Here is a 26,710-nt window from a genome sequence, read left to right as displayed (position 1 = left end):
TTGAACAATTGTTACTTAACCTTATGACAGTGGGCACGGGTGGCCCAGTCATCTTAGGCGCCGCGATTCGCTCTGTAGAGTCGCGTCCCTTGGGCACGCCAGAACCTATGATTGTGGGTTCGAATCCCGGTTCGCCCAGATTATGTTTCTAGGTTTGTCAGCACCATACCCATGCTGGTGAGTTTCACCGAAGTGGTAGACGTCATCAGATCAGCATCACTTCGGGCTTTCCTCCCATATTAAGCTGACACGCCATGATATAACTGGAATACTGTTAGAAGCGGCGTCAAACCCAACTCACTCACTCACTCACTCACTCACTAACCTTATGACACATGTGATTCAGTGAACAAACCTGTACATTTAACAGATAACTGAAACTTGATGTTTCCCTTCCTGCAGATCTGGGACGGGAGCTGAGACGCAATGCTGGGATCGCGCTCTATGTCCAACAGTTTAGGGCCATGTTCGTCAAGCGCTTTCTACACACATTCAGGAACAAACTCGTCACAGCGTCACAGTTGATTGTGCCTCTGTTTTTCACTGTCATGGCACTTATCGCCCTTAAAACTTTCCCAGGGCCCACCGACTCACCAGCGCTCAAGCTCACCATTGACCAGTTCAAGAAAAACTATGTGCCCTATGCCACTGCATTGAATCCAGATGAATCTTTAAGCAACCTGGCTGCAGCTTATGTGAATCAGTTTGGGAATTCATCATCGGCCTTGACCTACATAAACAACATTGCAGGATTCAAAAAAGACCCTGGCATCATAAAATACTTGAGCAAGAAAGGCGAAGAAGGAATTGGGAATTATAACATCAGATATGTAATTGCTGCATCATTTGAAGACGGTGCGGAGGCTGGTATAAGCAATGCTACAGCATTCTTCCAGAACCAAGCCTACCACAGCCCAGCCATTGCTCTTGCAACGGTTGCAAGTGCTGTGCTTCAGTACATCACAAATGACTCCTCTTACTCTATGGAGGTGACAAACCATCCTCTCCCACGAACAGACATGAACAGGGTCAATGATGAACTCACGCAAGGTACTGAAGGATTTACCATTGCATTCAATGTCTGCTTCGGAATGGCATTCTTGGCCAGCAGTTTTGTCCTGTTCCTTGTTAAAGAGCGGAGTGTCAAGGCGAAACACATCCAGTTTGTTAGTGGAGTCCACGCCTTCAACTTCTGGGCTGCCACGTTCTGCTGGGACATGTTCAACTATCTTGTTCCTTGTGTTCTTCTCATCGTCAGTTTTGCAGCATTCCAGATTGATGCCTACATCGTGAACTTCCACTGGGCAGGCATACTGCTGCTGTTTGTCATGTACGGATGGGCCATGCTGCCATTTATGTACCTGATGTCGTTCATCTTCTCCGAGCTAGCATCAGCGTACATCTGGATCAGCATATTCAACATACACTCTGGTAAGAAAGATGACCATTTAAAAATTTGTGGTGTGAGATTAAAAATAAATAAAATAATTTTTTCTCCGGCAGTGACTTTTTAAAATATAGTTTTTATGATATTTTTTTTTTTTGCTTGTTCAAACTAGTATGTAACCAAATAAACAGTTGTGTACCATCAACCTGGTAAAGGGCCTCGCAACATAAACAAACATACAAACTCCTATTGCCACCATTACCATAACATGAGATCCACGGTGAAGCAGTGTGCATGCAAAGGGGAGTAACTGTGTGCCATATTGGATCGCATTGTTTTTAATTTATGATTATTTTTTTTATTTTTTGGAAAAATAAGAATAAAAATGAAACATAAGGCTGACTTCATGGTGGTGGAGGTGCTGCCCGAGAACCAAGACTATTATTTTTTTGGCCGAATGGATTGGGGAGGAGAAGGGAAGCAAAGGAGCTAAACGAAAGTTAAAAACTATTCACATCACATTATTGTCCTGGAAATCGAAGGGCCCCCATAATATGAAAAAGTCAATCCATTTTAATAGTCAATTCAGTTCTAATTCAGTAATAAGGGTGTTTATCTACTAGTATACTTGAAAGTCGGCATTACAAATTATCTTTCCCTGATAAACATGTGATGTACCATATTTTCCGTAATAAGCGCCATGGGATTAGAAAATTGAGAAGTAGAGCGATTATTGAAACCATACACAAGTTAAATTTGTTTTCAGAGATTGATCATTAGAGACCGATTGTAAATGAAACCATAACTTTTCCGATAATAGTTATTTGGCAATGATAAGCCTCTTCTACGGGCTTGCATATTTTGTAAAATGATCACTAACATACACAAGAAAATAAGGACTGTCATATAAGTTTTTAGGCTTACTACTGTGCGATTATGAAGATTACTGCAGATTGGTCTAGATTTTGGTCAGGCAGATCTAGTACGTTCTGTGCCTCGTTCAAGGGATAGAAAGTCCTTTTAACGTGGGTTAATCGTGAAGTATGATCTTCACGAGAAGTCTATATCTGGTGTTTCTCCTCCAGGTGTGGTTACAGTTCTGATCGTGGGTATTCTGGCCACCCCCCAGCTGGAGCTCGAGGACACGTCCCGGATCCTGGAGTGGATCTTCATGTCGTTGTTGCCAAACTTCTGCCTCGGGCAGGGCCTGGAGGACTTCTACTCCAACTATGAGTTCCTACAAATATGCCAGAGGTTTAAACCATTTTGCAAATTTGCACCTGCGATGTTTTGCTGTGATGGTAAATACACTATTTTCTTTTCAAAGTATTTTCGAATATTGTTTTGATCTCGCTGTTTTAGTGTTATATAGATCATTAGATAGATTAAGAAAAACAAGCAATTGCAGTCTATTAGTCAGTCAGTCACTCAGCTGTTAGTTCAGTCTGTCAGCTGTTAGTCCAGGCAGTCAACTGTTAGTTCAGTCAATCAGCTGTTAGGTCAGTCACTCAGTCAGCTGATAGTTCAGTCATTAGCTGTTATATAGTTCAGTCATTAGCTGTTGGTTCAGTCACTCAGTCAGCTGTTAGTTCAGTCAGTCAGTTGTTATATAGTTCAGTCATTAGCTGTTGGTTCAGTCAGTCAGTCAGCCATTAGTTCAGTCAGTCAACTGTTAGTTCAGTCACTCAGTCAGCTGTTAGTTCAGTCATTAGCTGTTGGTTCAGTCAGTCAGCTGTTTGTTCAGTCAGTCAACTGTTAGTTCAGTCTGTCAGCTGTTAGGTCAGTCACTCAGTCAGCTGTTAGTTCAGTCAGTCAGCTGTTAATTCAGTCAGTCAGCTGTTATATAGATCAGTCATTAGCTGTGGGTTCAGTCAGTCAGTCAGTCAGTCAGTCAGTCAGCTGTTAATTCAGTCAGTCAGCTGTTAGTTCAGTCAGTCAACTGTTAGTTCAGTCAGTCAGCTGTTCTGTCACTCTTGGCAATGGTAATTTCCCGAACATACCTATTTAATTGGTCTAGATTATTGTTTGTTTCTGGTTGTTTTTTTGTTTGTTTATGATGATACCCTATATACTTGCTTAAGTTTAATTCAATGGACTTCTTGAGGTTCCTACCCAGTGAAGATCTGAGTTAGAGTTTGTCTTCAGCAACCCATACTTGTCGTAAGAGGCAACTAATGGGTTTGGGTGGTCAGGCTCGCCATCTTGGTTGATGCATCCCATCGTTGTCAAATTGCATAGATCAATGCTCATGATGTCAATCATTGACTCTTCTGGCCCAAACTCGATTATTAACAGACTGCCTCATATAGATGGAATATTGCGGAGTGCAGTGTTAAAATCTTTCGGTTCCAGAATGCGTGGACTCTTGCCTGTACAACAACGAGAACTACTTCGGCTGGGCACAGAATGGTATTGGCCGAATGTTAATCTTCCTGGCTATCCAAGGTGTGGTCTACTTCAGCCTTCTATTTGCAATCGAACTCAACCTTTTCAAAAAGCTTTTCTATGCCATTCGCAACCTTGGCTCTGGAAGCAGACGGTCTTCATTCCTCTCCAGACAACTCAGCAACACCGACAGTCGAATACAGGAAGACTCCGATGTCGCAACTGAGCGTGCTCGGTTGGCCAACCAATCCCTACATCAGTTGTTCCAGTCTGACAAGCTGCTTCTGCAGGAAGTAGTGAAGGACTATGACAACAATCGCGCCGTGGATCACATCTCTGTGGGGATTCCTCAAGGCGAGTGTTTTGGCCTTCTTGGTGTGAATGGTGCCGGGAAGACAACAACCTTCAAGATGTTGACGGGGGATGAAATCCTCACTGGCGGCAATGCTTTCCTTGATGGCTTCAGTGTCAAGTCCGATACACAAGAGGTTTGTGTGCGATCTTAATCTGTGAACACATGTTTATGGCCATCATGACTTTGGACGCATGACAGTGTATAAAATACCCCCAAATTTCAGTCAGACAACCTGACTGGCAACTTTGCAAAGTTTCCAGATCAGATAGAATGTTGCCAATCCATAACAAAACGGTAAACATCAAAATACTGCTGTTTAATGTTAGTTCTCTGAAAATAACAATAAACTGGTGGATTATCAACTTAGTAACTTTAACTTTGAAATTTTATTCATCAATAATATGTTTAACGTTTGCAGTTAATTTACCTGTTACCCTGATCTAAAACTAGAAAGCTTAGGTAATTTAGGGAATACAATAATAGCCCAACCATTGATTGGGCATGCAACTTTTCAAAACTTTTCATTTGGTAGCATTTTGGTACATTACAAATGTTTACAAGTCAGTTTGTACATTGTACATTCCAAAAGTAACTCAAGTGCAGAAAGAATTAAATTTAAGGTTCGTAACTTGTTCTTTTCATGCTTGTTCATAGATATTACTCGGGGTACACATATGGGTAGATATTCCCAGTGTTCTTCAACAAATAAAAATACTTCAGATATAATAAAACATTGTACAAGCTTTGGTTCATTTCAGTTCCCATGTCATTCAATTGACTAGTATTAAACATTGCTATCTGACCCATGTCATTATATTGACTAGTATTAAACATTGCTATCTGACCCATGTCATTATATTGACTGGTATTAAACATTGCTATGTGAAACATGTCATTGTATTGGCTAGTATTAAACATTGCTATGTGAAACATGTCATAACATTGACTAGTATTAAACATTGCTAACTGACCAATGTCCTTCAATTGACTAGTATTGAACATTGCTATGTGAAACATGTCATTGTATTGGCTAGTATTAAACATTGCTATCTGACCATATCATTCAATTGACTAGTATTAAACATTGCTATCTGACCATGTCATTATACTGACTAGTATTAAACATTGCTATCTGACCCATGAGATTCAATTGACTAGTATTAAACATTGCTATGTGAAACATGTCACTATATTGGCTAGTATTGAACATTGCTATGTGAAACATGTAATTGTATTGGCTAGTATTAAACATTGCTATGTGAAACATGTCATTACATTGACTAGTATTAAACATTGCTATCTGACCCATGTCATTCAATTGACTAGTATTAAACATTGCTATGTGAAACATGTCACTATATTGGCTAGTATTGAACATTGCTATGTGAAACATGTCATTACATTGACTAGTATTAAACATTGCTATGTGGAACATGTCATTACATTGACTAGTATTAAACATTGCTATCTGACCCATGTCATTACATGGACAAGTATTAAACATTGCTAACTGACCCATGTCATTATACTGACTAGTATTGAACATTGCTATGTGACCCATGTCATTATATTGACTAGTATTAAACATTGCTATCTGACCCATGTCATTCAATTGACTAGTATTAAACATTGCTATCTGACCCATGTCATTCAATTGACTAGTATTAAACATTGCTATCTGACCCATGTCATTAAATTGACTAATTTTAAACATTGCTATTGAAACATGTCATTACATTGACTAGTATTAAACATTGCTATGTGAAACATGTCATTACATTGACTAGTATTAAACATTGCTATCTGACCCATCTCATAACATTGTCTAATATTAAACATAGCTATCTGAAACATGTCATTAATTTGACTACCGGTAGTATTAAACTTTGCTATCCGATCCTTGTAATTATTACGCTAATATAAAACACTGCTATTTGAGACATGTAATCTGACTATAATGAAACATTGCGATCTGACTCATGACAGTGTATTGGCTAGTATAAGACATCAACACTTTCAGGTGCAGCAGCGACTAGGATACTGTCCACAGTTCGATGCACTCATTGGTCAACTGACAGGGCGGGAGACGTTGACCCTGTACGCACGCCTCCGTGGTGTGATGGAGAGGGAGATAGCTGGCACTGTCAACAACCTCATCAACTCTCTGCTCCTCACTGACCATGCTGATAAACTGGTCCAAGCTTACAGGTAGAGCTGGGTAGTTATATGGATAGTCTCTGGCCCAAGCCTACAGGTAGGGCTGGGTAGTAATATGGATAGTCTCTGGCCCAAGCTTACAGGTATGGCTGGGTAGTTATATGGATAGTCTCTGGCCCAAGCTTACAGGTATGGCAGGGTAGTAATATGGATAGTCTCTGGGCCAAGCTTACTTGTATGGCAGGGTAGTAATATGGATAGTCTCTGGCCCAAGCTTACAGGTATGGCAGGGTAGTAATATGGATAGTCTCTGGTCCAAGTGTACAGGTATGGCTGGGTAGTAATATTGATAGACTCTGGCCCAAGCTTACAGGTATGGCAGGGTAGTAATATGGATAGTCTCTGGCCCAAGCTTACAGGTAGGGCTGGGTAGTAATATGTATATACCTGTGATTGCTTTGTGGAACAGAGACCTGAGCGGTATTTCTATAGCACGTCATCTTAATTTGGGGGGAGATCCCAAGATGAAGCAGATTGTGAAAATATACCACTTTCCTCAAGCATAAGTACAGTGCTCTCAATCATATTCAGACACATTCCATCCTAAATCGTCCAAGGGGACCGTGAAGATCCCGGGTAGAATAGGTCTTCAGCAACCCATGCTTGCAATAAAAGGTGACTGTGTTTGTTTAAAGAGCAACTAACAGGATGGGATGGTCAGGCTTGCTGACTTTGTTGATGCATGTCATCATATCCCAAATAGAAAGATCAATGCTCTTGATATCAATCACTGGATTGTCTGGTCCAGACATGTTTATTTACAGACAGCCGTCTTACAGCTGGAATATTGCTAAGTGAGGCGTTAAACAACAAACAAATAAAACATCTAAGGGACGTAACTGTGCACAGCGAGTTCGTAGCCCATGCAGTTGAGCTCTTCATAAAATCTTCCCTTGGCCTTAAGATACCTTTAGAATTAGTCTTGATTGTTATTTTGTTTATGATGGTATTGCTTCTTCTTTGCCTATGTCTATTTTAGACACATTTCTTTGTAGAGATTGTGCATGTTATTAATGTTCAGTTATCATTGAATGTATAGTTTCTGTTGCCTTTAAGTATACTTTTGAGGTCATGAGGAAATATAACATTTATTAATGTGTAAGGCATTTTTTGAGACTGTGTACAGAAACACAGACTAGGGATGGAATATCTCTGTCCTATACTTCAGAATAATAGGAGTCAGAAATATAACAGAAATACTGCGATTTAAATTTGAACTTACTCAGAAAACAAGGAAGGGATTGTTAAGATCCATGGTTGACTGGATCCTGAAGACTGACTTGACACAGTAGAATTCGTGACTAACTCAATTACTTTGGGGCAAGCCGAATAGCAACTCATGCCCAACTCGTGGCCACTTTTGCGACTGGGTTCCATCTAAGCGCAAACAGGCATAGCTAAAAGAATTGTCAACTCGATGTGTAATGAATCCCCCATATATCATATATATTCCAGATGCTATTGAAAACACACCAGGACTTACGTTATTATACAGTACGATTGAACACATTTATCTAACTGTATCTGGGGTATATTTTAAAATGCAAGACATATGTAAAATCAAAACTTATTCCTGGGGAAATCTTTGACCGAGGTACTTGAAGTCATACGTGCATTCTGACTGGTTTTTTTTCGCACATAAGATTCAGCGAAAGGGGGACAAGTCTTCTTGCAGGTTGCGGAAAGGGGCGAGTGGTGACGAATGACTTAGTAGAAGAGTCAATGAAACTTCAATACCTGGGGTTATTTAAATCAACTTGAACAAATTAACTCCTCTCCTGATGCTGATATTTCAGTGGAGGGAACAAAAGGAAGCTCAGCACTGCTATCGCTCTTATTGGTAACCCACCAATCATATTTCTGGATGAGCCAACAACAGGTATGGATCCTGTCGCCAGGAGACTGTTATGGGATGCCTTGGCAACAGTACGGGACAGCGGGAGGACGCTGGTACTCACATCTCACAGGTGAGTCCTGAATACCTCATGTGTGACCTGGCTTATTGGGTACCACCTCTCCACAGTGACAAGGTTGGGTACTCGTACTATAAACCACTGGTTTGCCTAACCCAGACTCAGTAGTGTACCAGCTACTTGTCGTAAAAGGCAACTAACGGGATCGGGTGGTCAGGCTCGCTGACTTGGTTGATGCATGTCATCATATCCCAATTTGCGTGGATCGATGTTCATGATGTAAATCGCTGGATTGTCTGGTCAAGACTCGATTATTTACAGACCACGGTCATATAGACTCATATAGCTGGAATTTTGCTGAGTGCAGCGTAGGACAACAAACCAAAAACCAAAGCCAGTAACAGTTTTAACAAGATGATGTTTATGGGTTGTACTGTAAACAGAGTACAAATTGTTCACACTCTAAACCGAAAATAATTACATTTAGTACTAACTACTAAATGACTTTATCGCGCGTATCCAAACGTCCGTAACCCAATCACCCCTCGTAACTCAATCACCCCGGGTCACCACTCTGCACCGTGCCCGAGGAATATTCCCGCGTGAGCATCATCCCGCCTTTTGTTAGTCCATCATTCGCGGACAGTCCTTCTTCAAGTACACACGCGTTCACTGTATCTAATCGCTTTCGCTTTGTACGTTTCCTTTGTACCTTGTACCGTTTCGCCGATTACGCTTTGTATACCATCTATTCCAACACTCGCCGTATCGCATTTACACAATCGCGACCGTTTCGCCGATTACGCTTTGAATACCACCTATTTCAGCACTCTCCGTATCGCATTTATTCCGTTCTACTCTCGAACTTCATCCTCGGGACATTTTTACACTTGTGGAATACCGACTCACCACCTCGACCTTTCGTGATGCCTCCCAAGAGAAGAGCAGCGTCAACCACAAGCTTGTGAGGGGAGCCAAGCAGGCCAGGACAACCAGAAGACAAACCCCGGGAGTACACATTATGCAGGAGGCAACAGCTGATGGTGAGTCTTCCAACTACGGAAATATCGAAGGTGGCAACAGAATTAACATGCAGTCGGCGCAGCTTGTAAATGCCGGCTACCCAGGTAAACGAGCAACTGGAAAAAATACTCCCGGTTAGCGCAAACCAACAGGTAAGGCTTGGTTTTAGTTCTCCCGCCATTTCGCCCAACATAGGGAGAATCCCCGATGCGCACAACGAGGCCGACGGTGACGCGGCTTGGCCAGCCAATCAGAACGCAGGATACGGGGATTCCCTATCCTTCCGTGCGGATGGAATAGACGCGCACGTCAAACAACAGGTGAGGGAAAAAATCTGGCGTGGCGAGTTTGTCGACCTCGGCACAATCCTACCAAACACCGAGGGAAGTCACGAGGACGGTACGATTACCATGGCGTACGACTCCTCAGGTAAGATAATTTTTAAACCAATAAAGCAGCAACCAAAGCGCCTGTCTCTGGCAAGCTGGACTTCAACTTTCCACATTTTCATGTATATCTATGTTAGTAGGCACTCCGAGGTCCGCACAACCCAGGGGTTGCTGTCCTACATGGAAACCATAAGAACGGCGGCACTTCGATTCGGGGGGGGGGGGAAGCCTGGTCAACCTACGACCAACAATTCTGACACAGAATGTCAAGGGACCCCTCACGACGCTGGGACAACATCGACGGGGAGTTGTGGCTGAAGTACATGGTCACACAGCCGCTACGACAACCAGAATCAGGCGGCCGGGGCGCAATGACACGCGTACAAGGGGGACATCGCCAGTCAGGTATGCTGGGATTTCAATAAACTTGGTTGTAGCAGGGTCAACTGCAAGTACACTCACAAATGCAGTAAGTGTGGCAAACATTCCCACAGATCTAGGACCTGCTTTCGAGGGAATGGGGTACAACCGACCCCATACAAGCCCAATCAGCCTTTCCCTAACAGAAAACCAGCCGTCAAGGCAGGTAAATTCAATGGCCCCTTCCCCCGTGGATCTCAATGAAATGGCACACTGGTTACGCCAATATACTAGGGTCAATTACAGAGATGCAAATTATTTATGGGTAGGTTTTAGCTTTGGCTTTAAGCTCGAGTTCCAAGGAAGCCGCATGGGTCGCCTGGCACGAAACTTGCGATCAGCCAAGACACGGCAGGCTACGTGAAACAAAAACTACAAAAGGAAGTCGACCTTGGCAGGATGGCGGGCCCCTTCAAGGACACCCCCCTGGACAACCTCCAAGTATCCCCAATAGGCCTGGTGCCCAAGAAGCAGCCAGGCTATGGTCAGCATCTGGGTAAGCATGCGGAGGAATTCCGTCTAATTCACCATCTATCCTATCCCAGGGGTAAATCTATAAATGTCTTCATAGACACAGAGGCCTGCTCCGTTGTGTATGCCAGATTTGATGAAGCTATTCATATGGTTCAACAACTGGGAAAGGGAGCACTACTAGCAAAATTCGACATTCAGTCGGCCTTTAGAATTATACCAGTCCACCCATCCGATTTCGAGCTACTAGGCATCAGATTCGAAGGTGAGTTCTATTTCGATAAATGCTTACCATTTGGCTGCTCCATATTTGAAACGTTTAGCACCTTCTTGCAATGGTGCATGCAATCACATCTTCCAACGTGTCAGATCATGCATTACCTGGATGACTTCCTAACGGGGGGCACAGCAGGCACCAGCCACTGCTCAGACAACCTCAACGGATGCGTGAATACACTGGAACAGCTTGGGGTCCCTATTGCGCACGACAAGACGGTGGGCCCCACGACCAAACTGACATTCTTAGGGCTGGAAATCTACACCAATGCAATGCAGATCAGAATCCCAGAGTCGAAGATCAAGGAGGCGACAAGGGAAATCCAAGACATCCTGTCAACAGGTAACATCAAGGTCACAAAAAGGGTCCTTCAGTCCCTCATAGGCAAGCTTAACTTTATGTGCAGGGCTATACCAATGGCAAGGGCATTCAGCCGAAGGCTAATCGATCTGCTTAGCAAAGGTAAGCAACCATTTCACCACATTAGGATTACCAGCTGGGTCAAGGAAGACCTACAAATGTGGTTAACATTTCTTACGAGTTATAACGGCATTTCAGTGTTTCAGGACCAACTATGGGTAGACAGCGATTTCCTCCAGCTGTTTTCAGACGCAGCGGGTGGTGCCGGCTTTGGGGCCTACATGCAGGGCAAATGGTTTAACGGCGCATGGCCAACCCAGTGGGTGACGGATGGAACTACACGGGACTTGACGCTCTTGGAGCTGTTCCCCATCACACTGGCCATCCAACTTTGGGTCAAGCAACTCGCAAACAAAAAGGTCCTCTTTTACTGCGACAACCAAGCCGTCGTAGAAATAATCAACAAACAGTCGACCAAGGCCCCCAGAGTAATGAGCCTACTCCATCGCCTAATCCTGCAGTTCCTCCGATATAATATTATGTTTAAGGCAAAGTATGTATGTTCCACTGCTAACACTATTGCCGATGCTCTCTCGAGGTTTCAGCTCAAACGCTTCCAAGAGGCAGCACCAGCCGCGGACCAGAACCCCACACCTATCCCGTGCAACATATGGCTGATCTGAGGCAGGAACCCGGCAGACTCCTACAACAATCCCTGTCTACAAATACATGGGCCACTTACCAAACAGGCATCAATGCCTTGCACCAGTTCCGGTCCACACACCAGCTACAAGAGGTGTGGCCAGTCCCGCTGGATCAGGTCGTAAACTTTATTGCTTATCTGTCAGTAACTCACAACCCCCCTAACACAGTCAAGACTTACATTGCAGCGCTGTCTTCACACCACAAATTCCACGGGCTCACCGACTGTACAAACCATTTCCTGGTAGGCAAGATTTTAACAGGCCTACACAAATCAGCGGGCCGACCAGACACCAGAAAACCGATCACTGCAGATCTGCTGCAGGTAGTAACCAGCAATCTGCCTCACGTATGCTCATCAGCATATGAAGCCAGACTGTTCAAGGCAGTCTACTGCACAGCGTTTTTGGCGAAACCGCATTATCAGTGGTTCGAGTGTCAAAGGGAGCTAACTCTAAATATACATTGGAGCTATGCTGTTTAGTTACGTATCCGAGAAAAAACATGGCGCTGTGAAAGCGATAATCTGTTCCGCCTGTCACTTAGTTCATCATTAAAACTGCACAGGGTATTCTATTTAGTGAATCATTCCCATCAATACGAACAACAGTAGTATGACTCACGATTGTTACAAGTTTATGTCAACATTACTGAATTGTGGATCACTTACTAGCTGGTTATAAGAGGGTAACAGATGTGGGCCCACATTTCGGAGGGACTTTCTTACTGAAACACTCAGCATCTTGTGGTGTGGAACAAATATCTGAGACATGAAAGGTAGGCCATTTCATAATCCTAGTCATCTTATTAATTGAGGATAATTGTAGATATCACCAACGAAACTGTATGCGTCATGAATGAAAACCGAAATGTGGGCCCACTTTTTTTTATATCTATATAGAGATTTTTCTGAGTGGGCCCACATTTTAAAAAATGTGTAAATCAATACAATTCTTACCATTAATTTTTTTTATTTTGACCGTAGTAATAAAACAGAAAGACAAATGAGCTCACCTTCAAAACAAGGCGATAGAGTGAAAACAGAAATGTGGGCCCACTTTTTTTTTATCTCTATAGAGATTCTGATGGGTGGGCCCACATTTTAAAAAATCAGTAGATCCACAAATCTCACCATATTAAAACTAATCTATTGACTGTAGTAATGGAACTGTTGTTATGAAAAAGAATGACAAATGATATCACCAACGAAACTGTATGCGTCATGAATGAAAACCGAAATGTGGGCCCACTTTTTTTATATCTATATAGAGATTTTTCTGAGTGGGCCCACATTTTAAAAAATGTGTAAATCAATACCATTCTTACCATTATTTTTTTATATTTTGACGGTAGTTATAAAACAGAAAGACAAATGAGCTCACCTTCAAAACAAAGCGATAGAGTGAAAACAGAAATGTGGGCCCACTTTTTTTTATATCTATATAGAGATTTTTCTGAGTGGGCCCACATTTTAAAAAATGTGTAAATCAATACCATTCTTACCATTATTTTTTTATATTTTGACGGTAGTTATAAAACAGAAAGACAAATGAGCTCACCTTCAAAACAAAGCGATAGAGTGAAAACAGAAATGTGGGCCCACTTTTTTTTATATCTCTATAGAGATTTTTCTGAGTGGGCCCACATTTTAAAAAATGTGTAAATCAATACAATTCTTACCATTATTTTTTTTTATTTTGACCGTAGTTATAAAACAGAAAGACAAATGAGCTCACCTTCAAAACAAGGCAATAGAGTGAAAACCGAAATGTGGGCCCACTTTTTTTTTATCTCTATAGAGATTTTTCTGAGTGGGCCCACATTCTAAGATCTGAGTAAATCTACTAGTCTTACCTTTCTAAATGAAAGACCATCACAGTAAGTAAACACAAACACATTCTGAAGATTATAAACTGACATTTTATTACCCGGTAATTCATAACAAAACAAAAGGACTCAACATATCATTTCATCCAAACATGTGACATCAGTAGCAATATAACAATGACATTCAGATCATTTAGTATTTGTCATCACAATAGCAGCTTTTGATGGGAACTCTGTTTCATTTTATCTTTTCAAATATGAACTCACATGTCAGCGTCCTCAATACACATTGATATTTACCTTCCACAAATATTTTAATTAGATAGAAACAGTAACAAATTCTATAATGTCACAAACAAAATACCCAGTGTGGGTATTTTAATGGGAACAAAATTCTAATCATGGTAATGAAAATTTATTTATGAAACACTCACCCACACGTCATTTCTATCACGGTTAGTTTCACCAGAACTATTTAAACAGGAACTATCTGACATATCAGTGGCAACACCAGCATATAACATGTCAATCTCAGGAACGTTTAAGAATAACAGTTTAAAAACAAAACAACATACAATGATTCTGCACTCTGTCATGATTATCACAATGATTGAGTTTGATATTGATGGAAACAATATCATATTTCACACTGAATACTGGAAACACAATTTAGGCAACTTGAATCATCTGCACAGATGATGAATAGAAATCTTTGTAGCACTATCTGTCAAACTATTGACATACATGTGTCCTTCATGATACATGTATGTTTGAATTGTCAAGAACATCACAAACATTGTAAAGGGTAACAGTGTCACAATAACTGATGCTATGTTCATATGAACTTGATGGAAACATTTCTATATTTCCAAGCACAATGGGCAAATTGATAAATGAGATAATCAGTAGATTACATTCTCATCAAGAGATCAGAATTGATCAAATTGGTTCATTCAAATATTCATACAAATTTGTAGTATTTGTTCATAAGGCCAAGCATGAGGGTAAACATACATTCATTCTTGTTGTTCCATCGAAACATAATCTCATCAAGATGAGCAGCTAACTGTTCTCTTGGGACACCATGCATTGACTTAAACTTTGCCTTTGCATTGCCCCAAAATCCTTCAATGGAGTTGGTATGGGCCCCAGTTTTGGGGTTCACATAACCATCCTTGTGTTTTACAGTGTCATGGGCATACCCTGCCTTTTGTAGACAAATATAGGATTTGAATTCATCAGTAATTATTTGTGTACCGACTTCAACATGGGCAATGATTATTGGCAATAGGGTGTCTGTTGTTCTGTCATGAACATTAAAAAGCAGAACCTTCTTACTTTGCCTATCTATAAGGCCAAAGATCCAAAAGTTTCTAATGCCCTGACTGGAACCCATGTTGTATTTTCTCTTCCTCCCCCATTTACTTTCATCCATTTCTACCACATGACCAACACCCCCAAGGACAACAGGATCGTCCAGAAGAGAACGGGACATTAAATCACGGTATAAATTGTACCAGTTGTACACAGTGTTCTCACACACGCTCAACATTTTTACAGTGATGTGACCGGGAACGTCATGGCAAAAAAGGTACAAAATCATTAACAGTGTGCCAAGTGAAGCTTTCTGGCCTTCCCAGAAACTTCCAAATCTAACAGATTTACATTTTCTACATTTAGTACAACGCCACACATGGCCATCTGATTTGTTCTTTTTATCTTTCTGCCATGACATAGACATATTACATTTATCACAGTTCATTGTTGAAGCTATCAGATTGTTTTCTTTCATAAAATCACAGGTCTTTTCAAAGTTATTACATATCGCACCAATCTGAATTAAATCACATTCCATGATGTTTCAATAAATAGAATGTCCAGTGAAATGCTTGAATGCTTCCATGGCTATCCAACAACTGTATGGCTTGGAGTAAATGCCAGTACACAAAAGTGATTCTACCCACCAGAACAATCTTCCAACAAATGTAAGTCCATCCAATCTTCTGACAAATAGAATCTTGAATCCTTCATGGGAAATAATTGCAAATTGGTACATCATGTAGCTGTTCCCAAAGATACGTTCAACTGAGTCATCATGAAAAGTTACATGTTGTAAAGACTGTTGTGTCGATATATAGTTCCAATTTGAAGCAAGATTTTCCACAATATTGGTGTGGGTAAATATGGCAATATGAGTAATGTAAGATTGCTTTCTTTTGGACCACCAAAACAACAACTGTTTTATTCTCCCTTCCTTGGCAGGCAAACCCTGAGCAACGTGACTTAGTTCATTCAAATGACCTGACACAAACATGATTATGAATAACACACACAAAAACAAGCGCCAAGTTCATGATACTTTTCCCGAAATCCACTCAGATATTTGGTTAAAAGTGTCCGGATAGTGAATTCAATTGTGTTCTTAGGTGGGTATCTAAATGTCTGATGGATGTAGAATTTCAAATTCAGTCTGTTCATATAAAAAACAGCATTCAAAGTATTTCTTTTATATCTCCTTTTGTTGAAGGTCTTCTTTTGCCTTAGTTGGTACTTGTAATAGCACAGAACATCCAAATCATGCTCAGGAAAGAGTGGTTTAAATCCATGTGAATATAAGTGTTCATTTACCTCATCTTCCTGATAATCTTCAATTGGGGCACAGTTTTCTTGAGATGTGAATCCACAAAAATTACAGAATCTCTCCTTACTCTTGAAGATAGGGTAACTCCTCTTTAGCCAGAACTCAGAATTACAAACACGAAGACTCTTGACACACGTTAAATTAACGCAACATTCTCGAATTTCTTCCATGTCCCATAATTAGGGCGTGATGATATTCCCAGAGAACTCTCCGTAGTAAAAAATCGGCAGACGTAGTAAAGCGATTAGCATATGACCCCTATCTATGACGTCAAAGGTCAAAATCTCAACCAATGGCGTCATAGATAGCGTGGGAACTGTTCCACAAAAGGAATACCCTCATGAATATTAATGAGCCTACGTCCTAGTTTCGCGGGGCAAGTGTTCGTGTCGTTTGCTATTGTTTTACTTTATTGATACTATTTCATGCATTTTGAGTGAATAAGTGACTCTTAGATTGAGTTTTTAAGTAATCAATTTGGTAGATATATTTAATTTAAAGTCTACTGAGTTCCTTAGTTTCGAATGTGGGCCCACTTTGCCCGTCCGATGGAGTGAGATAGAGTGACCTCCCTTGAACCACTGATAATGCGGTTTTTTCGGCTTCTTTAGGGTTAGCGAACTGGTCCAAACTGGACCCTCAAAAACAGGTTGCGCCTTCCAGAATTTAAGCTTCTCGGACAACCCCCAGCAGCTTTCAATCCATTTACCACACTCAAAGTCTGATCAGTACAGGATGGGGACAACAGTTACAATGTCATCGATACCAGGTTGTCCGCTATGTCTGGTAGTCGCCATCAAGCACTACCTGGAGGCGCGCCACTCCGGCCCACAACATGCATTCGTTCAGTTCGACCATTCCCCCGTTACAAGGTACCAATTCCAGGCACTCCTAAAAAAGGCCTTAGCACACAGCAACATAAACATGGCTTGCTATTCTTCGCACTCCTTCCGCATTGGGGCAGCCACATCAGCAGCCATGAACGGGGTGCCCGAACACCTCATACAACAATACGGCAGGTGGAAATCAGATTGCTACAATGCTTACATACGCTTACCAACAAACTCAATGTTACACAATTAATTCAAATAGTCTTTCATGGTACTTACTACACTTCTTATTGTTTACAGTTTGGATGGTGGGATCCAGCTACATGGCCAAGGCACGGCAGTACTTGCTCCTGAAGGGCACCAGTCCGAACCAACCGAGGATGCTATGGCTGGCACGAGGGGGGATGAGGTGGAAGGAGCTGGACATCATTCTGGATGCACAGGTCAAGGCGACACGGTGCACCCCCAGAGCCCTCATCATTCACCTGGGCTCCAACAACCTGTGCTCGGTCAAGGGCAGCCAACTCTACATTGACATGGTGGCATCAATCCTTCGGATACAACTCCAGCTTCCTGACACCAAGATCATCGTATCCTCAATTCTGCCCAGGCGCTACTGGCACGATGCCAGGGATCCACTAAAGATTGAGGGGATGCGGAAGAATATCAACCGCCGACTGGCCAACCGAGTCTAAGAGCTCGGCGGTACAATGGTGCCACATCCCCAGATCCTGGCATCAGACAAGACATGGTACGCCTGGGAGGGCGTCCACCTCAGTGACAAAGGATTGTGTGTGTTTACGGACAATTTTTTGCATGTCCTGGCGCTTGTTTTGCGCCAGTAAGGATGTTATCTCCACAGGTTAGTGTTTCTTTTCAGTACATAGGCAAGCGGGGCAACAATGCTATCTCTGTGATCGCGTGGCCGTGGGTGTGGGGTAGCACTCTGGTGCTTTGTGGCGGGGTTCTTGTGGGCTACACTGCTAGTAACGAATTAACTTGCTTCCAAATTAATACTCGTGCTTAAGGCTACGTGCTTTTCACCGGGAACCTTTCTGGGTTACCTGCTTCTCAGTGGGAACCTTGTCTTTCCCGACTTTTCAGCCGGGGAATAGTGAAATAACATAAGTTTGGGCAAACAATTGCCACGTATATGGGCCCGGCGATGGAAGTCGTCTTGTTAAGCGGTAGCTGACAGTTTGGTCCGCGGCGGTAGTCGCACAATGGTTTTGCTTATGGGGCCAGGCAGTGGGATCTGCTTTGGCCGGCTACCTTGGGCCGGGCAGCGGTAGTCTGCCAGCAGCGTGGGAGTTGCCAAGCAATGGTAGCATTTAAATATGCTACCGTGGGGGCCGGACAGCAGTAGCAGTCTCAGGCCAGCAGCGCTAGCTGCGAATCGCCGTTGGCCACGGAAGCATTTTGGTATACACAATTAGCAGCTTAGTAGCACACTAGTACCTGCACACCCTCGGCCATTTAACCCAATCTCATCTTCTGTTTTTATTATAGGCACGGGCATCCATGGCTCGGTGGCCCATGCCTCTCCTTGGCATATCGCGGGATATTTACATTTAGTACTAACTACTAAATGACTTTATCGCGCGTATCCAAACCATTGGCTTATTACGTCCGTAACCCAATCACCCCTCGTAACTCAATCACCCCGGGTCACCACTCTGCACCGTCCCCGGGGAATATTCCCGCGCGAGCATCATCCCACCTTTTGTTAGTCCATCATTCGCTGACAGTCCTTCTTCAAGTACACACGCGTTCACTGTATCTAATCGCTTTCCCACCCACCAACCCACCCAGCTTGCCACTCCTTTTCTTTCCTTTTCAGCCTGATGTGTCCTCTTCACCTGGAATACTAATCACTTCTTTTCTTCAGCGTTTATTCTATTACAGGTACCAGCAGAGCAGATTGTATATATGTAAATAAACCTGTACATATGTAAAATAGGTTTTCAGGGCGCTTGTTTATATGTACATACCTTTTAAACGATTCTGATATATGTTAATAAACATGACTTCTAAATAGCTGTATATATATGTATATGCGAATACCTGTCTCAACAATAAACTATGTAGAGGTGTGCGGGGTTCTTGTGGGCTACACTGCTAGTAAACGAATTAACTTGCTTCCAAATTAATACTCGTGCTTAAGGCTACCTGCTTTTCACCGGGAACCTTTCCGGGGTTACCTGCTTCTCAGTGGGAACCTTGTCTTTCCCGACTTTTCAGCCGGGGAATCGTAAAATAACATAAGTTGGGGCAAACAATTGCCACGTATATGGGCCCGGCGACGGAAGTCGTCTTGTCAAGCGGTAGCTGACAGTTTGGTCCGCGGCGGTAGTCGCACAATGGTTTTGCTAATGGGGCCAGGCAGTGGGATCTGCTTTGGCCGGCTACCTGGGGCCGGGCAGCGGTAGTCTGACTTAGGCCAGCAGCGGGGAGCTGCTTTTGGCAACGTGGGAGTTGCCAAGCAATGGTAGCATTTAAATATGCTACCGTGGGGGCCGGACAGCAGTAGCAGTCTCAGGCCAGCAGCGCTAGCTGCGAATCGCCGTTGGCCACGGTAGCATTTTGGTATACACAATTAGCAGCTTAGTAGCCCACTAGTACCTGCACACCCTCAGCCATTTAACCCAATCTCATCTTCTGTTTTTATTATAGGCACGGGCATCCACGGCTCGGTGGCCCGTGCCTCTCCTTGGCATATCGCGGGATAATGGTCATTGTCATCATGTTCTGTTGAGCATTTAACTATCCCTTTACTCTGCTGTAAATAAAGTTATCTTATTCAAGAATATATATATATATATATATATATATATATATATATATATATATATATATATATATATATATATATATATATAAAATGATATATAAAATATATATAAAATAAAAGAAATAAAATTCAAATGGAGCCCAGAACAATCCTTAATTTCAGAGCAGAGGTAATCTAGACTTGCCAAATCATTCTAGACTTTAGCTGGAATCCTTTTCAAAGTTTTTTTCTTTTGGTCTGGGAGACAGACTAATACATGAGGAATTAAATTTAAATTTAAGGACTATCCTTTTTCTTTTCCATGGGCGGTTGGGTAGCCTAGTGGTTAAAACATTCGCTCGACACGCTGAAGACCCAGGTTTGATTCCCGACATTGGTACAATGTGTAAAGCCCATTTCTGGTGTCCCCCACTGTTATATTGCTGGAATATTGCTTAAAGCGGTGTAAAACCATACTCACTCACTCAGTGTTAATTAGAAGAGTGTGAGGAGAGAACTAACTCACTTCTCATTCAGTGAAAATTCCTGGAACCGTACAAATCATCTTCCGTACAATTTTTTACATGAATTGTTCAAAGCATACTTTTGAAGAGGTCACGTCTATTTGTGCTCTGTTTTCATATTGACCACGGTTTGAAAATGAAAATGAAATCGTTAAACCAAGAAATACAAAATTACAGCCCTAATTCTGTTTTGTTTCTCTGCAGCATGGAAGAGTGTGAAGCCCTATGTACGAGAATAACCATCATGGTCAATGGGCAGTTCAAATGCTTGGGAAGCACACAACATCTAAAGAACAAATTCAGTGAAGGTTATACCTTGATGGTCAAGGTCTCCTATCCTGAAGGTGACCTTGAACCTGACCTTGAACTTTTAAGGGCTTTCATTGAAGGTCAGTTCCCTGGGAGCATTCTCAAGGACATTCATCAATGCATGTTACATTATCACATAACTGATACACGTTTCACATGGGCACAGCTGTTCGGGACGATGGAACGAGCCAAGGACACGTACCACATTGAGGACTACCTCGTCGGGCAGACGACACTTGAACAAGTGTTTATCAACTTTGCCAGGTCACAAACCACCAAATGAGGCAGTGAAAGGATGTATGTCTTGGTGTTGTTAATTATATTGGATATGGACATCAGAGCAATAAGTCACAAAATAGTTTTTATTGAATCAAGGAATTGTTCAAATAACCATGACTACACAATTGTTGACATTTATGTCTGTTCTGTAACCAGAGCATAATATAGAATGTAGATATTAAACAAAATGTTTACTAAGGCTTTGAAAAATAAAAGAATTGGTTCTCGGGCAATGTTTTTTGAAAATATTGTGTGGGTGGGCTGTGTCTTTTGTTGTTTGGTTTTGCAATCTAGTTTGTAACCAGATCAACAGTTGTTGAACCAAATAAACAATTGTAAACCTTGAAAAGGGCCTACCTACATAAATGCATTCCTTGATGAGTAAAATACTGGAAATACAGTATTTGACAACCGTTGGACTTGGAATAATTAAGGATTTTTTAATTTAAAAAAAAAATGGAATTAAAAACGAGACGTGCAATGAACTTAATGATGTTGTGGGCGGTGCCTGAGAACCGAGACTATTATTTTTTTTAGCCCAATATATTTTAGATATAGTTTTACAACTGTATTTTAACCTGTTTGAAGAAGAGATGGACAGGAGTTTCACAATCATGACAGTACTATTTCAAAGGAATAGCTTTTTAACATTCCAAGACAAGAAGTATTCATATTTTTCTAATTGAAATCATAAGGTAACCTCTTTATGGCTCTTATTAGAATAATATTTTGGTAAAAAAAACAGAGTTGAAAAATAAATTTCGTGGTTTATGCTGACAGCCTTAAATGTTTATATATGACGGATACATTTTTCCAGAATTTAATTGCCCATAATTAAGAGACATATAATACACGAGTGCATATTATACGTGAATACATTAGTCTTGTGTACATTGATTAATCAGAAGGGGTGTTAATTGGGATTGTTCACTAGCCAATATATTATCAAATATTGCCGTGGGCGCTTATTAAGAGCAGGGCGCTTATTACGTCGAATAGGGTATGTATATTCTCTTGTGATAGAGTGAATAGCTGTGATATGTTCTTATATTACCCACAGGGTTAGAAATAAATAAGTTTTTAAAAATCGTATGTGCACTAGTTCAAATATCACTTCACACGCACCAGTGTATTGTTTCTGTCATCCTGACAGCATTGTTGACATCATTCAAATCTTATTGTGACATAAGGTCAGAATGACGTCACATAAGAAACAACGTCAAAGCTGAAGATTGTTGACGTCTTCCGACAATTGTGGATTTTCTTTCTAAAGGGGAGCTCAAAACGATTAAGAAATAACACAGTAGATGTTTCGGTATAGATCCTTATACTGTTGTCAAGCAAGACTGCTTGCTTAACAACAGTATAAGGATCAATACCGAAACTTTACAGTAATTTAGTTGTTATCCATAAATTGTGTCTACCTTGTCATCTGTCCACTTCTAAGTACCTGGTAATGCCTATCAAACAACTAAGAAGTAATTGGCAATAAAGAAATTATTACGCTCGCATGTGTGTCACACTGATTTTACTCACTCTCCCTCGGGAAATAGAAGACAATTGTTCTGTAAAATCAGCTTGACACACATGCTTGTATAATAATCTCTCTATGTCTGAATGGCTGTGATGATGTATGATGTACTTTATCATCCTCAAGTTTCACCTTAGTCATCCTCATCCTCAAGTTTCACCTTAGTCATCCTCATCCTCAAGTTTCACCTTAGTCATCCTCATCCTCAAGTTTCACCTTAGTCATCCTCATCCTCAAGTTTCACCTTAGTCATCCTCATCCTCAAGTTTCACCTTAGTCATCCTCATCCTCAAGTTTCACCTTAGTCATCCTCATCCTCAAGTTTCATCTCGGTCATCCTCATCGTTGGGTAGCCTTGTGGTTAAAGTGTTCGCTCTTCACGCTGAAAACCCGGGTTCGATTCCCGACATTTCTGGTGTCCCCCACTGTGATATTGCTGGAATATTGCTAAAAGCGGCGTAAAACCATACTCACTCACTCCAATACATCACGGTTTTATATACACTACATTACTCCATCGCCCATGACTACATACAGATGCATTGTGATGTAGTAGTGATGTGTGTCTCGTTTAGCCCTACTCTGTGCATGAAAGTCAGCGATGTTACCCACTCAGCCACTGAGACTTAACCAAAAATGAAAGTCCCACAACTGGTAGTCTAGATCACGTACATTGAGTACCACTCTGACAAGTGTAAACTGGCACGGCTCCCATGGCCAAAAGCTATGAACACACAAATGCCTTTTAGAAAGTAGTCAAAAAGCATGTGATCTAGACTACCAATTGTCGGACTTTCATTTTTGGTTAAGTCTCAGTGGCTGAGTGGGTAACATCGCTGACTTTGTGTGCTGGCAATTAGGTGCCTCACTATGGCAGTGTGGGTTTGAATCCCGGATAGGACTCAATCCTAGAAAAGTATGAGAATATGTACCTCACTAAGAACGTGTCACCCCAAATATAACATTACATGTACAGTCAAGTCCCGTTAATCCGACATTGTTGGTTTCATATGATTATGTCCGAGTATGTCGGATAAACGAAAGTAGGTAGTAGTTACATTTGACCACTTTCTAAAAGGCATTTGTGTTTTCATATTTTGATATAATTTTTCTAAAATTATTTTGGACAGGGCAAAGCATCCTTATTGTTGAGCTGTTATACTGTGACCAGATTGTATGAAAAAACATCTTGTCAATAAACTGTTCTGTTAGGTATGAATTGAGGAGACTGTTGGAGCCTGGTTCATCAAAGGTTCTCTTAGACTATTATTACAAGATCAGAATTGTGACGGGAAGTGGGAGCCGCCAGAGAGAAAATATCAGGAACATTCTCAAAATGGTAATATATTTTAAAATGATTGTTAACGATCCAATTATAAATACACCTCCTGATGCATCATTTTTTTTTTTGGAAGAAATTATCATTAAAACAACTCCAAAAGCAAGTTTTTTATTTTGTTTTAATTTGGCCTCCTGTACATGTCTATGGGCATATTCACCAATATAACAAATTAAATTGTCCGACACTACAAAGTTGATTTTTGTTGTTATTTATCACAAAACAATGACGTTAATAATGATATTACTTTTCAAAAATTATTTTGATATTGTAACAAATGTTATATTAGGGATGACACTTTCTTAGTAAAGTACAGATTTTCGTACTTTTTTTGGTTGAAGCTGTCCGGTATTCGAACCCACACTGACAGAGTGTGGCACCTAATCGCCAGCACACAAAGTCAGCGATCTAACCCACTCAGCCACTGAGGCTTCCACAAAAATGAAAGTCCCACAACTGGTAGTCTAGATCACGTACATTGAGTACCACTCTGACAAGTGTAAACTGGCACGGCTCCCATGGCCAAAAGCTATGAACACACAAATGCCTTTTAGAAAGTAGTCAAAAAGCATGTGATCTAGACTACCAATTGTCGGACTTTCATTTTTGGTTAAGTCCCAGTGGCTGAGTGGGTAACATCGCTGACTTTGTGTGCTGGCAATTAGGTGCCTCACTATGGCAGTGTGGGTTTGAATCCCGGATAGGACTCAATCCTAGAAAAGTATGAGAATATGTACTTCACTAAGAACGTGTCACCCCAAATATAACATTACATGTACAGTCAAGTCCCATTAATCCGACATTGTTGGTTTCATATGATTATGTCCGAGTATGTCGGATAAACGAAAGTAGGTAGTAGTTACATTTGACCACTTTCTAAAAGGAATTTGTGTTTTCATATTTTGATATAATTTTTCTAAAATTATTTTGGACAGGGCAAAGCATCCTTATTGTTGAGCTGTTATACTGTGACCAGCTTGTATGAAAAAACATCTTGTCAATAAACTGTTCTGTTAGGTATGAATTGAGGAGACTGTTGGAGCCTGGTTCATCAAAGGTTCTCTTAGACTATTATTACAAGATCAGAATTGTGACGGTAAGTGGGAGCCGCCAGAGAGAAAATATCAGGAACATTCTCAAAATGGTAATATATTTTAAAATGATTGTTAACGATCCAATTATAAATACACCTCCTGATGCATCATTTTTTTTTTTGGAAGAAATTATCATTAAAACAACTCCAAAAGCAAGTTTTTTATTTTGTTTTAATTTGGCCTCCTGTACATGTCTATGGGCATATTCACCAATATAACAAATTAAATTGTCCGACACTACAAAGTTGATTTTTGTTGTTATTTATCACAAAACAATGACGTTAATAATGATATTACTTTTCAAAAATTATTTTGATATTGTAACAAATGTTATATTAGGGATGACACTTTCTTAGTAAAGTACAGATTTTCGTACTTTTTTTGGTTGAAGCTGTCCGGTATTCGAACCCACACTGACAGAGTGTGGCACCTAATCGCCAGCACACAAAGTCAGCGATCTAACCCACTCAGCCACTGAGGCTTCCACAAAAATGAAAGTCCCACAACTGGTAGTCTAGATCACGTACATTGAGTACCACTCTGACAAGTGTAAACTGGCACGGCTCCCATGGCCAAAAGCTATGAACACACAAATGCCTTTTAGAAAGTAGTCAAAAAGCATGTGATCTAGACTACCAATTGTCGGACTTTCATTTTTGGTTAAGTCTCAGTGGCTGAGTGGGTAACATCGCTGACTTTGTGTGCTGGCAATTAGGTGCCTCACTATGGCAGTGTGGGTTTGAATCCCGGATAGGACTCAATCCTAGAAAAGTATGAGAATATGTACTTCACTAAGAACGTGTCACCCCAAATATAACATTACATGTACAGTCAAGTCCCGTTAATCCGACATTGTTGGTTTCATATGATTATGTCCGAGTATGTCGGATAAACGAAAGTAGGTAGTAGTTACATTTGACCACTTTCTAAAAGGCATTTGTGTTTTCATATTTTGATATAATTTTTCTAAAATTATTTTGGACAGGGCAAAGCATCCTTATTGTTGAGCTGTTATACTGTGACCAGATTGTATGAAAAAACATCTTGTCAATAAACTGTTCTGTTAGGTATGAATTGAGGAGACTGTTGGAGCCTGGTTCATCAAAGGTTCTCTTAGACTATTATTACAAGATCAGAATTGTGACGGGAAGTGGGAGCCGCCAGAGAGAAAATATCAGAAACATTCTCAAAATGGTAATATATTTTAAAATGATTGTTAACGATCCAATTATAAATACACCTCCTGATGCATCATTTTTTTTTTTGGAAGAAATTATCATTAAAACAACTCCAAAAGCAAGTTTTTTATTTTGTTTTAATTTGGCCTCCTGTACATGTCTATGGGCATATTCACCAATATAACAAATTAAATTGTCCGACACTACAAAGTTGATTTTTGTTGTTATTTATCACAAAACAATGACGTTAATAATGATATTACTTTTCAAAAATTATTTTGATATTGTAACAAATGTTATATTAGGGATGACACTTTCTTAGTAAAGTACAGATTTTCGTACTTTTTTTGGTTGAAGCTGTCCGGTATTCGAACCCACACTGACAGAGTGTGGCACCTAATCGCCAGCACACAAAGTCAGCGATCTAACCCACTCAGCCACTGAGGCTTCCACAAAAATGAAAGTCCCACAACTGGTAGTCTAGATCAC

At 41.0% G+C, this 26,710-nt stretch overlaps 2 protein-coding genes across 5 annotated transcripts in view; both read left to right on the top strand.

Moving 5' to 3' along the window:
* Positions 1-21,908, top strand: part of LOC124132983 (phospholipid-transporting ATPase ABCA3-like) — a 64,674-nt gene extending 42,766 nt beyond the window's left edge. Inside the window, exons 10-15 of the mRNA XM_048400909.1 lie at positions 403-1,431; positions 2,473-2,688; positions 3,740-4,260; positions 6,148-6,335; positions 8,141-8,311; positions 20,696-21,908. Coding sequence (XP_048256866.1) covers positions 403-1,431; positions 2,473-2,688; positions 3,740-4,260; positions 6,148-6,335; positions 8,141-8,311; positions 20,696-21,083 — 2,513 coding nt within the window. The 3' untranslated portion in view covers positions 21,084-21,908. The remainder of the gene's footprint in view (positions 1-402; positions 1,432-2,472; positions 2,689-3,739; positions 4,261-6,147; positions 6,336-8,140; positions 8,312-20,695) is intronic.
* Positions 9,212-9,886, top strand: LOC125382683. 4 transcript variants are annotated; one of them, XR_007222542.1, is made up of 2 exons: positions 9,212-9,300; positions 9,810-9,886. XR_007222542.1 is itself a non-coding variant. In XM_048400910.1 (2 exons), exons 1-2 carry the CDS (start codon positions 9,370-9,372, stop codon positions 9,860-9,862), a joined length of 393 nt encoding a protein of 130 aa, XP_048256867.1. In that variant the 5' UTR covers positions 9,326-9,369; the 3' UTR covers positions 9,863-9,886. The 4 variants fall into 4 exon arrangements, 1 of the variants encoding a protein (XP_048256867.1); XR_007222541.1 differs by having other exon boundaries at positions 9,807-9,886; XR_007222540.1 differs by lacking the exon at positions 9,212-9,300 and adding an exon at positions 9,316-9,709 and having other exon boundaries at positions 9,807-9,886.
* Positions 21,909-26,710: the final 4,802 nt, after the last annotated feature.

This window comes from Haliotis rufescens, unplaced genomic scaffold, assembly GCF_023055435.1.
Source record: "Haliotis rufescens isolate VD_foot unplaced genomic scaffold, xgHalRufe1.0.p SCAF_20, whole genome shotgun sequence".
NCBI classification, from domain to species: Eukaryota; Metazoa; Mollusca; class Gastropoda; order Lepetellida; family Haliotidae; genus Haliotis; species Haliotis rufescens.
Note: the sequence above shows the minus strand (reverse complement) of the source record. Positions and strands in the feature narration are given on the sequence as shown.